The sequence below is a fragment of the Dromiciops gliroides genome, chromosome 5 (assembly GCF_019393635.1).
Source record: "Dromiciops gliroides isolate mDroGli1 chromosome 5, mDroGli1.pri, whole genome shotgun sequence".
NCBI lineage: Eukaryota > Metazoa > Chordata > Mammalia > Microbiotheria > Microbiotheriidae > Dromiciops > Dromiciops gliroides.
The window spans coordinates 88,071,324-88,087,516 of NC_057865.1; the positions used below are offsets into that span (position 1 = coordinate 88,071,324).

At 36.1% G+C, this 16,193-nt stretch overlaps 1 protein-coding gene across 3 annotated transcripts in view; it reads left to right on the forward strand.

The window, feature by feature from the left end:
- Positions 1-16,193, forward strand: part of PAXIP1 (PAX interacting protein 1) — a 91,755-nt gene that overhangs the window by 40,307 nt on the left and 35,255 nt on the right. For all 3 annotated transcript variants that reach the window (XM_043966044.1, XM_043966046.1, XM_043966045.1), the window contains 3 exons: positions 12,281-13,100; positions 13,658-13,752; positions 15,253-15,348. In XM_043966044.1, the coding sequence (XP_043821979.1) occupies positions 12,281-13,100; positions 13,658-13,752; positions 15,253-15,348 (1,011 nt within the window). The remainder of the gene's footprint in view (positions 1-12,280; positions 13,101-13,657; positions 13,753-15,252; positions 15,349-16,193) is intronic.

The window sequence follows — 16,193 nt, forward strand, 5'->3', positions numbered from 1 at the left end:
TAGGTATTTATTTTTTGCCTATTTTTAATTTTTTTAAAATGTTGTTTATTTTCTTTCCATTATCAAGCATTTTTTCCCCTTCTCACTTCTCTTGCCCCTGAAAAAAATTACCTTTAATACCACAGAGTAGGATATTAAAGCTGCAAAGGAAAGGGTATACTGATGGAATAAAGTTTAAAAAAAAGTCAGAAAGGTTTGGGACCTACTCCAAGGTTGCTATGAAGATCAAATGAGATAATATAGGCAAATTATTCAATATTAATATAATTATTGCAATAATTATAAACTTCTAAATAAATTATACTTATTAATATAGCCATATCTTGGAACTCACCATCACTTAGAACTAAATGGCATGAATGGAATGGTTTATATTGTGATTAAGGTGATAAGTAAGGGCAAAAGTATGAATACAGAGAAATATGGAGTTGCGAAGGAAGAGAATTGAGAGAAAGGTTGTTGATGTCTCTGGTCTCTGTGTAGTGAAAAGTGAAGTTGTGGAGAGCAGTAGAATGGAAAGTATAGAGAATGGAGATTAGTTTTGGAATTGAGGAGAGTGGAAAAGGTTCGAAACATGATAAAAGGAATGTAGTAGAAATTCAGAAGACCTGAGAAAAGGAATTGCCAAGTGGAAATGGGATCGTCCTTTTGGAGTTCTGTTTTTAGTTGAGTGTACCACATTTTAGGAAGTACATTGATAAATTATGAGACCAGAATGGCGAAAGGCCATGAGATCTTGCTATATATGCATTGAAGCAACTAGAAATATTTAGCTTGGAAGAGAAAAGACAGGATAAAGCATACTTCACATATTTGAGGGACTGTCAGGTAGGAGTTACATTTGACTTGTTCTCTTGGTCTAAGATGGCAGAACTCAGAACAATCATTGGACATTGCAGAGGCAAACTTAGTCTGACATAAGGAAAAAAAGTACTTAACAATTATAATTAAACAATTATACAAAAATGAGTCTGGCTACTTTGGAAGATAATGGGTTCTTCTTTATTGAAGACGGATAGTCCATGGTACTGGTGGAGATGAAGGCCTTAGAGGCGAATGCACGATGTTAAGATCATTAGGCAGTGAAGTGAGGTTTGGATTTAGTAAAGATAAAGCAAAAATTCTCCCGTCAGAGCTTGATGATGAATTTAGGGAAAAAGGAACAAATAGAACAAGATGAGTTCCAATGGGTATGGCTTCAGTAGGATGGCAAGAGTAGAGTTGGAAGAACAGGAAAATGGGTAGAGAGTAAAATTTTACAATTGGGTATTTTTTGTAGCTGACAGTAAGGTCCACAGTATTGATGGATGAGTAATAATGTTTTGTTGATTGCTTTATAACTTCTTAAAGTTTACAAAGTGTTTTAAATACATTATATTATTTGATCTTCAAAGCATCTCTGCAACGTAGATATATCAGCTGGTATTCATTTTACAGATGATTGAAGATCAGAGAGGTTGTGACTTGCCTGTAAACATAGTATAGTGAAAGGAATACTGACTCGATTCAGAACCTGTATGTCTTGAGCAGGCCACTTTGCCTCCTCTGGTCTTAGTTTTCTCATCTGTAAAATGAGAGAGTTGGCATAGACTGGGGCAGAATTTAAAACTTTGTCTCTTGAATCCAACAACCTAGTACACTTTATGTGTACTTCTCTCTGTTTCACCTTTATGAAGCAAATAGAGATCATTGTAGTTGAAGATGTTTAGAAACTGAAGTCAGGTTGGTAGATTTCCTTTGTAGATACAGTGCAACATTAAACTCTTGAAAAACTTAAAGATCACTAAGTCATTTTCTAGTTATTAGGAATTATTTAATGAAGCTAAAGATTTTTCTTAGCAAAATAAGGCTAAAGGTCATCACTGAAAAATGTCTTTATTGAATTGTGTGTGTGTGTGTGTGTGTGTGTGTGTGTGTGTGTGTTTGTTTAAAGATAGTATGGCCTTCAGGAGTCTGGTAGACAGAATGTACTGCCAACTCTAGACAAACAAATGTTGGTCTCATCTCATGAGAGATCATGAGATCTCTCTCTCTCTCTCTCTTTTAAATGTTGGTTACATCTTATTTTATGTATGCCTCTGAGTTTTGGGCTGGCTATAAATATAACACCTGATATATTAGTGATATCAGTGATTCTTCTAAGTCATGTTCAACATTAAAAGGCGAGATAGAATTAGAGGTAGTGGAACACAGCCATTAAATGACGGCTTTTACTATAATACATCTCTTTCAACTAAACATCATATGCAGCGAAATGAATGACAGAATAATAAGTAAATGATATCTAAGTAAATTTGGTAGCCATAGGCAAACAGGCACAATAAAGATGCACTTCACTAGATGTGTCTTAGAATGTTAGGAAACCTCAGTAGACAGACTAGTGTCAGGCTTTGCAAGGAGCAACTACAAACTACAAATTGGAGGGCAATCTTCAACAAATATATTGCTATTTGGCACCTCAACCCAAATTATGCTTGATTGATTCATTATGGCACGGGGTCATTCCGGGTTCTTGAAGACTGCCAACACTGCCAACGTAGTACAAGTTTCTAAGATGTTCTAACTAACCTAGGAAAGACTTCAAGTATGAACTCAGCAATGGACCAGATCTCCTTTTTCAGAGGTCTAGCCTAAGTTCAGAAAAAATTTTTTGGTTGTGATGATTCCTAGAGCCTGTTGTGATCAGTTTTAATGGAAAGCATACTCATGCCAACAAAATAACATATCCTTGAAGTGTTAAATACCTAATATTTGCTCAGAACTTTTTTTAGGCACTGTGAGGAATGCAATAAAACTCTATTAATGCAAGAAAACTTTTAAGACATGGTTCTGCCTTTAAATAACTTAATATGTAGTCAAGAAATTTATATAGCTAGAATTAAAGTAGTCTTAAAAGCCTTACACGAAAAATGTTGGGACAGCCTGTATATGGAGTAAGTACTAATAATTGAAAGAAGAGTTTGATCATAAATTGAGGTTTGAATGAAGGACATGTACATCATCATAGCATATGTATGAGACAGGAGATCAACCTGACCAGAGTAGAAGGTATGTGTTAAGTGGCTTGATTGGTCAGGTGGGCCAGACTACAGAGCACCTTTCAAGTTACGCAAAGGAATTTGGATTTAATGCAGTAGCTATTAGGGAACCATTATACCTTATTTAATGGAGGAAAGGACATGAAGAAAAATGTTTTGGAAAAATTAACCTGGCAGCAGCAATGAAGGTTGAAATGCAGTGATGAAAGAGTAGAGGCAGGGAGACCAAGGAGGAGACTATTGATGATATAAAGAAGACCTAGATTAAGGTGATGATAGTGGAAATGGACAGAAAAGATGACAGATTTCAGGAGAAAAAGATGATAATGACATCAAATCTAGTGTTTGAAAAAGCCAGCATCATTCATTGTTATCCTCACCTTCCTTCCTGCTTTAGAGGAAAAGTTATCTTTATCCCTTGCTAAATTTAATCCCCATACCTGTGTCCTCTGTCCTATTTTGTCACATCTCCTAGCGGACTGTGATACTGCAATCAATCATTGCTATCGTCATGTTTTTCTAATCTTTCTTTTTCCACTGGTTCCTTCTGATGTGCCTACAAACATGTTTATATTCTGTAATCCTAAGCATGTTATTCTTTTGTCTTTCTATTCCAAAAGAGAAGTTCAGGCTCCTTTTCACCACCACACATCAATAAAGTTGTCTGTACCCAGTGCTTTTTTATTTCTTTACTGTTTATCTACTTTCTCCTAAATCTCTTGCAATCTGGTTTCTCTACCGAAACAGTTCTTTTCACAGTTACTAATCTAATTGCCTAATTATTTTTTTAAATCAGTTTTTATTATCTGAATTCTCAGTAGTATTTGATACTGATACTACCTCATGTTTTTATATATCTGAATGCTTCTGGTTTCCCATTTGTTTTCCCAAGTCCTTAAGATGTAGGTTCCTTAAGTTTTCCTCCTGTTCTTCACTTGTAAAGTGCTTTGCTTACTTTTGTTGTTCAGTTGTTTTAGTTGTGTCCTATTCATAACCCCATTTGGGTTTTTTGTTTTTTGTTTTTTTTTTTTTTTAGTGAGGCAGTTGGGGTTAAGTGACTTGCCCAGGATCACACAGCTAGTAAGTGTTAAGTGTCTGAGGCCGGATTTGAACTCAGGTACTTCTGCCTCCAGGGCCAGTGCTCTATCCACTGCGCCACCTAGCTGCCCCTTTTTTTGGTTTTGGTAAAGATAATGGAGTGGTTTGCCTGCTCATTTTACAGATGAAGAAACTGAAGAAAACAGGGATAAGTTATTTGCCTAGGGTCACATAGCTAGGAAGTATCTAAGGCCAGATTGGAACTCAGGTCTTCCTGACTCCAGACCTGGCACTCCTGTGCCTATTAGCTAGCTGCCAGCTCTTTAGATTTGTTTTTGTTTTGTTTTGTTTTTTGTTTTTGCAGGCAATGGGGGTTAAGTGACTTGCCCAGGGTCGCACAGCTAGTAAGTGTCAAGTGTCTGAGGCCGGATTTGAACTCAGGTACTCCTGAATCCAGGGCCGGTGCTTTAACCACTGTGCCATCTAGCTGCCTCCAGCTCTTTAGATTTGGAGAAAAAACTCCTCATTTTAAAGATGAGAATGCTAAGACCCAGCGTAATTAAGTGACTTGCCCAGAGTCACATAGCTAATAGTATTGGAAGCAACATTTGAACTTAGGTCTTTCTGACTCCAAGTATAGTTATTCCTCCCCCTTCATACCAGGGAAGTCTGATTGTTTTCTTTTATGGGGTGTTTATAACACCTTATTGTAAAATTTGGGCTAAGTATTTGGTCACAGGTTCTCTTTCATCTGAATGCCTTTGCTTGTGATCTGCAGCTTCTGCAAAATCTCCCAAATTCTCATTTAATTCATTTGGTCCTCTTCTTTCTCTAAAGTTCACTTCCACAGTTTCAACTATTACCTTAAATTTTTTTTTTAATCATAAAAGTATTTTTTTAAAAAATTTTCCAGTTACATGTAAAGATAGTTTTCAATATTTGTTTTCACAAGATTTTTAGTTCTAAATTTTTCTCCTTCCCTCTCTTCCCTTCCCCCACCTTAAGACAGAAAGCAATCTTATATAGGATATATGTACAATCATATCAAACATATTTCTGCATTAATTATGTTGTGAAAGAAGAATCAGAATAAAAGGGAAAAAAAACCTCAAAAAAGAAAAAAAATAGGAACAGTTTAGTTCAATCTGCATTCAGAATCCACAGTTCTTTTTTTTTGGATGTGGAGAACATTTTCCATCATGAGTTCTTTGAAATCAACTATTACCTTTTAACCAAATGACTCCCAGATCTATTTTTGTAGACCTGACTTTCAGTTTTGAATTTTTTGAGCTCTAGAGCTGTATTTTGTAAAATGTTTTTTGCAAAACAAAACAAAAAAAATCCTATCAACTTGAACTATGTCCAAAATTGAGTTCATGAGCTTTTTTAAAAGTTCTTCCTTCTAGAGTTCATTTTATCAAACCTGTCCCTAAACAGAAACCCATTTATAGCATCTGAATAGTTGTTCATTCAGGACTCTACACACAGTCTTCCAGGAATGAATACTGTTTACTTCATGAAGCAGCCATTTCTACTATAGGTCAGCTTTAATTTTTAGGAAAGTTTCCTTCATATTAAGCAAAAGCTTGCCTCCCTGGAAACTCCTAGTCCTTTACTCCCAGTCCTTCCCTTTGATGCTGATGCAAACAAGTCTGATCTCTTCCATAAGGCTAGTTAGACAGCTACCATCACCTCTCTAGTCATGTCTTTTTTGGACTTATTTCAAAGTTCCTAGTTTATTCATTGTGTTATCTGCAGTTTTCTCAGCTTATTTGTCTCCTTTCTTTGGATGTATTCCAGCTTTTCGATTAAAAAACAAATAATGACATGTAAATCTGAACACGGTACTGTAGATGTGATGTGTCTAGGACCATACAGTGTAATATGACAGACCTTTTTATTAACTATATCTAATGTGGTACATAGCACCGTGCATTGGGAAAAATAAAACCTTAAAACACCAACATCATTAGCTACAATACTTAATATTACACGGTATGGACAATGTGGCATTAGAAAACAAAAGTGTTATGTGGGATCTGGGGAGGATACAAATGGAGGCAGGGAATTAAAAAAGCTTTATGTAGATAGGACTTGAAGCTTGAGCAGATTTTTTTTTTTAATTAAAAAATTTTTTTTTTGGTTAGGCAATTGGGGTTAAGTGACTTGCCATGGGGCACATAGCTAGTAAGTGTTAAGTGTCTGAGGCTGGATTTGAACTCAGGTACTCCTGACTCCAGGGCAAGTGCTCTATCCACTGCACCACCTAGCTGCCCCTCTTGAGCAGATTTTTGAAGCAGATTTTTGGATTCTGAAAATTAGAGGAGTGGTGATAATTCATTCAAGACATGGAACCCATTGCAAAGGTATGGGGAGAGGATATGTAATGTCTGGGGTGACAAACATCCAGAAGGTCAGTTAAAGTGAAGCAGAATCTGGGAAAAACTATAAGGTATAACAAGACTGGAAAGGTAGATTGAGGCTGGGTTGTAAAGCACTTTAAAAGCCAAACAAGAGGGAATTATATTGGATCCTAAAGTCAGTAAAGGAGCCTTTGGAATTTGAATATGGAAATAGCAAGGTCAGATTTTTACTTTAAGAAAATTGTTCTGGTAGCTGTGTAGGGAAGGAGAGTTGAGTCAGGGACTCAGAGATTTAGGCTATTTCAACCGGTAAGAGATGATGGAGGCCTGATGTGAGTAGAGAGAAGGGGCTACATAAAGGAAGTGTTCTGAAGGTGAAAATCAGAAGATGGCAGCTGATTAGCTGTGTGTGGTGAGAGGAAGTGATGAGTCATGGATAATACCAAGATTGTGAACTTGGATGATTGGAAGACTCGTAGTGCCCTCAACAGAAATAGAGAAGATGGGGAGGGTTTTGGGAAAAAGATAATTTCTGTTTTGGACATGAGTTTGAAATGTCTTTGGGATAAGGTCAAAATGTGAAAAGGGTGTGTGCACCCTATGGGTACAGCCAAAGTTAGGGGGCATGAAAAATGAACCAGTAAAGGAAATCACTCAGGAGTGGTGGGAGAAGTTAAAGAGAATCAGGGAGAACAGTGGTGTGAAAACTCAGACTATGCTACTATGTTGTAGGTACTGAGATTGTAAACCCTATGAGAGATTACCTTGAACTTAAATTTGAGTTATGAGATCAGAAACAACATTACCAAGGGTTTAGAAGTGAATGAGAGGGGCAGCTAGGTGGCGCAGTGGATAGAGTACCGGCCCTGGAGTCGGGAGTACCTGAGTTCAAATCCAGCCTCAGACATTTAACACTTACTAGCTGTGTGACCCTGGGTAAGTCACTTAACCCTCATTGCCCTGCCACCCCCCCCCCCCAAAAAAAAAAGTGAGAGGAAGTTAATAGGTATGGATTCAGTTTGGTTGTGAAAGGGAAGAGAGAGATAGTTTGAGGGAAATCGTAGCATATAGTGAGAGCAAAGAACATTGAATTCCAAGGCAGAGAGGCCCGTCTTTGAATCATATCTCTTCTGCTTACTCCCTGATAGACCCTTGGCCAAGGCTTTCTTGACTTTGGTTTCCTCATCTGTAAAATAAGAGTGGTTGAACTAGCTGAGGTACCTCATGATCCTGTGAAACTGCTATGGAGGAGAACTGGAGGTGGGGCTTGTCATTCAGACAGGTGGTAATGTGGGATTGTACAAATATGGTCGTTTCTTACCTTTATGCAAAAAACCCTTCAGTGTTACCCAAGTAAATGACTTGCCTCCAGTAAAGTTGAGATTCCTTAGCCTGTATTATTTCCTTTCAGTAATGACTTTTCCTTCCCTTGGACCTCACATAGCCCTTGGCCTTTTACTTTCTTGTGGGTACCATGTCTAACGTTATTAAAATTATTATTTTTTTTTTACTCAATTGTGAACCCTTTAAGGGACTACTGTAAATTTTTCATTTTCCCCAGTACCTTCTTCATAGAGCAGATACCCAATACATATTAGTTGGCATTGGTTTGAAGGAAAGGAACAAATCAGTTGGTAAGAGAATGTAATCAAAAGTAATTTTAAGTTTTCAGGCTTATGGGAGATGAGAATAGCAGTGATCTCATGGTCTTGAATAGAATTGTTGAATAGGAAAGAAAGTTATAGAGAAAATTAGATATATTCAGCTCTTGAGTTTTTAAAGCCCAACGCAACTTAGCTCCAGTCTCTCTTTCCAGCCCCATTGGGCATTATTATTCCCTGTTCCAAACTCTGCATTCTAGCCAAACTGGTCTTAAACAGTACTCCACCTGCTGTCTCCCTGCTCTCTGTCATCCCTGGAATGCACCTCCTCTTTTCTTCTTCCCTTAAAAGTCCTCTTCCTTTATGATAAAGCTCAGGCGCTATCTTTTTGTATGAAGCCTTTCCGCATCCCCCCCAAACTGCTGATGCCTTTATTTCTTCTCAAACTACCTTGTATTTAACAACATTGTATTTTCTAACTTATGTAATAGGCACTACTTGATTAGCATTTATGCTGTATGTGTTTCAGTTGTACTTACTGACTCACCTCTTTACAATGTAACCTTTATGTGAGTAGGGATTGCTTCATTCTTGTACTTGTATCCCTATTACTTAGCATAGTGCCGGGCATATACTGGGCACTTAGCACATATTTATTGACTAACAATCTCTATTTTACAGATGAGGAAACTGAGGCTGTGAGAGGTTACATGATTTGCCCACACAACTAGTTAATCTTTTGAGGTCAGATCAGAAATCACATCTTCCTGACTTCATGTCCAGTGGTCTATCCAGTTTTCCACCCAGCTGCTTTTATATATGTATTGCCAGAAGTATTTTAAAAGGCACTGCTAAAAATTATAAAGTTCTGAGTAAGAAATGGAAGACCCTATTTTCAGTGGAATTCAAGGGTATTTGGAATTAAAAGCAAAATTTGTGATGTAAAGAGTTGTTTAGAAGGTTTTATTTAGGAATGGATTTATATTTATGAACAAAAGACTAAAATATGAGAATGATAGACTCTGGGCTAGGAATGGAGTTCCCTAGTGATGAGGGTCAGTTATAATGGCTGCAGTCTTGCAAATTTAGTCTAAAAGTAGCTGTTAAGCTTATATATTATAGAGCAGGGATTCTTAACCTGGGTTCCATGAATTTGGACATCATTATTTTAACATAGTTGGTTTTCTTTGTAATCTTATATTTTGTGCATTTAAAAATATTGTGAGAAGGGGTCACAAGACTACTAGATTGACAAAGGGCTACATGAAAAAAAGGTTAAGAACTTCTGCCTTAGAGAATAGCTACAACATAGAAAGACTAGCAGTAGAGATGCCCAATAATTAATAGGAGATAAAGAAGAGAGGCTAGCACCATCCATGGCTTCATATGTCTTCATATGAAGACATATACACAAAGTATGGATAACTAATGAGGAGAACTAGAGATCCTAAAATAGGGAACCTAGTTTAAAGGTATTTTTCTTTTAAATGGGCAAGCTAGAGAGACAGGGAAACATGGATTTAAAAAAATATATAAAAGTTAGGTCTGTGCTAGTGATGATGTTTAAGGTCAGTTGACAGGATGAATACTAACTAAAAGAACAGAATGGTTCTATAAGATTTTTCTCAGAACCCCTAAAGTTCAGAATGGGCTTAGGCTTGGTGAATAATGCTAAGGATGGGTGATAGGTTTTTAAAAGCTAGGTCAGGGATAGGAGAATCAGTTAAGAAATAGGATCCCTGCTTGGATGTAGAGGAGCAGAACTGCTGGGCCCTTCTTTTGCTGTTTTGTCTGTCGGAGAGAATGATCTTTGAACCAGAGACAGCAGAAAAAAACATGACTAGTAGGGAACTGAAATTTAAAATTTCATAAGGAGATACTAATAGTAAATAAATGAGCACCTCTTTACCTTTATGAACTCAATTCATCAGGCCTACATGAATGAAATGCCAAGGTGTTGAATGAATGGATGAATGTGATTTTTGAAAGATCATTAGACATTGGGAGAAGTTCCTCTAGACCAAATTGAGGCAGATGCTCCAAATTTTTAAAATGGATAGAGTGGAATCTGTAAAATATAATCAGTGACCGTGATTTTTAATACATTTTAGAATTCTACTCAATCAAAAAGGATGATTATAGAACATCTAGAAGAAGAATCAGTGATCACAAATGGCCAGCATGACTTCAGGAAGAACAGGTTATACCAGACTAATTTCATTAGCAAATAGGGGAAATTTGTAGATAAGTTTACATTGATTTCAGTAAAGCATTTTATAAAGTTTTTCATGCTTGTAGTGGAGATAAAGAAATGTGCGTTGAGGGTAGCTCAGTGACACAGTGTTGAGAGTACTGGACTGGAAGACAAATCCTGCCTGGCACTTAATAGCTGTGTGACCCTGTGCTTCAGTTTCCCCATCTGTAAAGTGGAGATGATAATAGCACCTACCTCACAGGGTTGTTGTGAGGATCAAGTGAGATAATATATGTAAAATGCTTTGCAAACCTTGAAGTACCATATAAATGCTCATTATTAGTCTGTTGTGCAGTTGTTGGATTTGGTACAGGTTAAGAGGCTAAACACAAAGTACAGTCATTAATGAGCTGATGTATTAGCTTGGAGTAATATCTCTAGCAAGGAGGAGTAAAAATTTGTTTAATTTCTCTGGGCCTTAATTTCTTTTTCTATAAAATTGAACAGATGAGATGACCTGGATGGTCCTTTTTAGCTCTATGGATCAAGACACGGGTGGCATATCGGTCAGTTTTTCGAATGACGCTAAGCTGGGGGCATGTCAGAGCTAGGATGTTTAATTTATGGAATCCAAAAAGTCCTGAAAGACTAGAAAATTGGGTTGAATTTTATAAGATGAAAATTAATGAGGATAGATGTAGAGTATTACACTGTGGTTCAAAGTATCAACTTCTCCAGTACAAATTGGGAAGCATGGCTAGATAGTTTATTTGCAAAAGTTGGAGGTTTTAGTGTACAAATTCAGTATGAAGCAACGATGAAAATGACAGCCCCCAAAAGGTAATATGATCTTAATTTGCTTTGAGAACCACAGTATCTGGAATAAAGGAGGTGAAAACTCACTTGCATTCTATCAAGTCATACCATATCTAATATATTGTTCATATTTAATAATATTTGAAATTTCAGAAGAATGTACATTAAAAATTAAGTGTATGTTAAAAACCATGGCTGTCATACTGTGCAGTTAAAAAGCAAATATTCTGTAATGATCTAAAATGTCAACGAATGGTAGCAAAATCTCTTTTCTTTTCAGTAGAATGTAAGCTCGAGGGCAGGGCTGGTTTTCATATTTTTTTCTTTGTACACATAGGAGGTGAATAATAATGGTTTTGGACTAGAAGTCCTTTAACAATAACTGACTATTGAGGGTTTGGTTTCTGTTATGCTCCAGTTGTGCATGTGTCATATACTGAAACTTTAGAGAGGAAGAGGTAAGCTGAAGACACAATCCATGAAAAAAATTCAGAAATGATTCAACTTTCTGGAGTTTCAGTAGTTGGCTGCATTGTTGTGCCTCTCTGAGTAGTATGTTCCATGTCTTCTCTCCAGTCATCTTTATTTTCTTGGACCTTCCTGTGCTATATTGGTCCAGATTCAATATAGGAATACCATAAATTTCAAGGAGGGCTTCTTTGTGGTGTTTGCATTAAAGTGGTGAATTACTGTCTACTACTCCATAAGAATCCTTAATCCCTAGGGCTTAACTCCGAATTTTGTTTGGGGAGGGGAGATATTTCATGGTGGGATTACTTAAACTATAGTGAGCCTCTGTGTAACACCTGTGCCACCTGCCTCCCCTAGCCCTCTGGGAAAGGGCCTAGAGTGATCATGTTCTCCTACATCCAAAATCTTTTCTGTTGTTCAAAACACACCAATCATGAACTCATTTTCATTAATATTCATTTTCATATCCTTTTTTATGATTCATTAGATTTAAATTGTTTAATTATATAGTTTCAAATGTTGATATCCTTGAGTATTAATGTTCTTTACTAAATCATTTACTAACATTACAAATTAAAGTTTAGGGGTATTGTTTATTGAAGTTTTTCAAAGTTGTTCTTGGTTCCCATATTATTGATATCCAAAAGTTTTGTAAAAATGTTTGATTTAGTTTCTTTCAAGTAAGTTATTAACAAAGTGTGGAAATATCTTGTATATTGGATAATGACACTTCATTATTATTAAATCTTTGTTTTCTAGATCTTACAGTCTCTTTCAGCACCTACAAAAAATTTAGAACAGCAGGTAAATCATAGCCAACAGGGACATGCAAATGCCGTGTTGTTTAGTCAAGTAAAACTAACTCCAGAGGCACATTTGTTACAACAGCAACATCAGACGCAGCAGCAGCAGCAACAGCAGCAGCAGCAGCAGCAACAGCAGCAACATCAGACACAGCAGCAGCAGCAGCAGCACCACCCAATTTTACATCTTCCACCACAGCAGCTGATGCAACTTCAGCAGCAGCAACCACCACCACAGATTTCCCAACAACCTTACCCTCAGCAACAGCCTCATCAGTTTTCACAACCACAGCAAGTCCATCAGCAGCATCAATTTCCACAGCAACAGCTACCATTTCCACAGCAACAGTTACATCCTCAACAGCAGCTTCATCGCCCTCAGCAACAACTACAGCAGTTCCAACAACAGCATGCCCTTCAGCAACAGCTTCATCAGCTGCAGCAGCAGCAGCTGCAGCAGCAACAGTTAGCACAGCTCCAACAACAGAACCTGCAACAGCAGCAGCAACAATTACAGCAACAACAGCAGCAGCAGTTACAGCAGCAGCAGCAGCAATTACAGCAGCAGCAGTTACAACGTCTGCACCATCAGCAGCAACAGCAGCAAATGCAAAATCAAACAGCACAACATCTGAGTCAAACATCACAGGCCCTACAGCAGCAGGTTCCACCTCAGCAACCACAACATCACCAGCAGCAGCAGCAGCAGCAACAGCAGCAGCAGCAGCAGCTGTCACAGCATCATCAGCTCTTTGGACATGATCCAGCAGTGGAGAGTTAGTAATCTTTTTTTCCTCCTAAAAGTATTGCTTTTTAAAAAATATGAAATGCTTTGGTTATTTGAGGGTGGGGATTATTATATCATCATTACCACCACCATCATCATCATCATTATTCAAAATGGAGAATGTGAATCTCTTAATAAAGAATGTATTATCTCTGGAGGAATTGTCTACTGTTTTAGGGTTTAAGGCCTTTACTTCAGTGTTTAAATTATTAAAGCTCTTATGTAACTACACACATATGCATATGTACAATCAATTTTTACAATCCAGCCTAGAATATGAGCACTAGTTTATAATTTATAGTTGGTAGTAATAAATGATATTGATTTAGCTATCTTTAATTCAGATTGCTATCTAAATAAATTGAGCCGGAAATTTTCTTGCAATAGTTTTCAAGTCTTTTACAAACATTTCTCTGGCTTAGCAGCCCTAAAGCTAATTAACTTCCAAAATTTCAGATTTTACTTGTTAAGACATATTTTCCTTATTTATTTATTCAGAATTTGTGGGTTTAATATATTTTATTTTCCTGTGTAATTTTTTTTCAGTTCCAGAAGAATGTTTCTTATTGGGATGTGTATTTGCAATTGCTGATTATCCAGAGCAGATGTCTGATAAACAGCTATTGGCAACCTGGAAAAGGGTAAGACTTGCCCCAGAGAAATAATAAGTTTTCTTATTAAAGATTTTTCCCCCCCTGTGGATCTATACTTAAAATCTAATAGGTAACTTTTACATAGCACCTTAAGATTTACAAATCACTTTACATAAGGTTATTTAATTTGATCCTTCCTGTAAGGTAGGTATTACTTTTATCTTTATTTTATAGATAAGGGAACTGAAACTGAGAAAAGCTCAGTGACTACACCTAGACGAATTCATTTATGTATGTTATAATTTATGTAAATAACTTGTAAATGAAGCAGCGTGACTTAGTGGTTAGAGTGCTAAACATAGACGCAAGAAGGATCTGGTTTGGAATCCTGATACCAGCACTAGTTCTATGACCATGAGTAGGTTGCTTCTTTCTGAGCCTCATTAGTAAAATGGAGATAATAATACAAATCTTAATAACAAGACTCAATCCGATTATTATTTTCAAAGCACTTTGTATACCTTCAATGGCTATCTAAGATTGTATGTTTTTATTATTATAAATGTTTATTTTAAAAGGAGGAAGATATAAGGGTCATATAAATAGATGAATAAAGATTGGGAAGCAAACTAAAATGTAGTATTTTCTTAAATTTTTAGAATAGAGATTGAAATGTAATATGGAACTGCAGTTTGAAAAGTAATATTAATTAAGGTTGTCCTTAATTTCTTTTTGCTACTTATTTCAGTTAATGGAAATAATCTCATAATAATAATCTTTTCTATAGTAAAAACATGTTTATTTTTATGTGATTTGTCAAGCTATGATGAGAAACTGTTACCCAAGGAGTGACCATCAACTCTACGATAAACTATTTTCTATTTAGCTATGATCATTTAAAAATTATACTTTTTTTTTACTCTAGTAAAAAAAATTTAATTGGATTGAAATATGATGTGACTCAAACAATATCCATTTCTAATCATAATGCTTTGAGTATTCATACCAGCTAGGTAACTGAATTCTGATTGTATAAGCCATACTTGGAAAGCTTTTTATTTCAACCTTTGAAAATTTAAAATCTGTTCATTTAGCTACTTTAGCAAATATAAGCATCCTGAACTTGATTGGAACTTTCTGTGGTGGTTGTGGATCAAGTAGTGGGTGCCTCAGGGTTCTCATTCTTGAATTCAGTTCCCATTGTGCAGTATTGTAAATAGATAGAAAATGTAGGAAATATGCTTGAATTTTTATTGAACTCAGATCTCCTCTGTAAGATATTTTTTGCTTGTCTTTTGAAGTAAATGTTTGTTTTGTATATATTTTCTTATTTAACTTTTTTCCCCTGAATTGGTGATGTCCCTATCATTCCCCTCCTTACAATCGAAGTCAATTCATAGTTTAGAAACATCCTATAACTTTTCATGTTTTTCAAAAAATTATCATGTAAATATGAAATGATAATCTTATAATAAATTTATTTACTGAAGTTTATAATTGGTTAGACTAATAAAATTGATGTAAATTGGGGTTTTCTTGGGTGACCAGATAATACAAGCACATGGTGGCTCTGTGGATCCTACATTTACAAGCAGATGTACACATCTTCTTTGTGAAAGTCAAGTCAGTAGTATGTATGCACAGGTAAGTCATTAAAATAAAAGCTGCTAACAAAAAAATGTCTAATGCCATAGTTTTATTGGCATAAAATAATCTGGTTTTGGTAAATTTTCATCATTTTTGGGAAAGGATCTTAATTACATTCAGAAGAAAAAAAACTTTCTGTTTAATAATGAATTTCTGTAGGTACCAAAAGTTGCTCCTGTGGTATACTGTTGGTGAGGGAGAAAGGAAGGAGAAATTCCAGGTAATCTTTTAGCTATGATGGGAATGAATCCCTATTATTTTCTGAAGCATCACAGAATTCCTGGCCGTGATTAAATGGTGGGTGGGAATAGGCACTTTTTACTGCTTGTAAGGAAGGATGTATGTGGAAAGGTAAGTGTGGATCCCTGCTATTTCAGGGACTTTAGAGTTTGATAGGGATATAAGTTTTGGGTCAGAATCTCTACCATTCTTCCTGGTTATTTCTTGATTTCTAATTAGTTTTATTTCCTTACCTAATGAGCCTTCAGCTATGTAATTTTATTGTCTTAAAGGAAGCATGCTCAATGTATAAAAGTTCTTACAAATTTGGCTTGTTGCCTTGTAACAGCCAAGAAATTCTGAATTTGTAGAAATATTTGAGGTTTTTTTCTCAGTAATTTTCTCAAGATTGTTGTTGTTGGGCACGGTATTTCTTTGGGGGGTGGGCGGTTAACTGAGGTGCCTTAGTGTCTTTATCTTACTAGAGAGTAGGGAAATATTACAGTGTTAATTTAGTTGAAATAGTCACAGTCATGTTGCTAAATGAATTAAAAAAATATCTTTGCCTTTCATTACCTTAATTGTAGCTTCTTAGAAATTTTGAAAAATAAAATTTTGTCAGA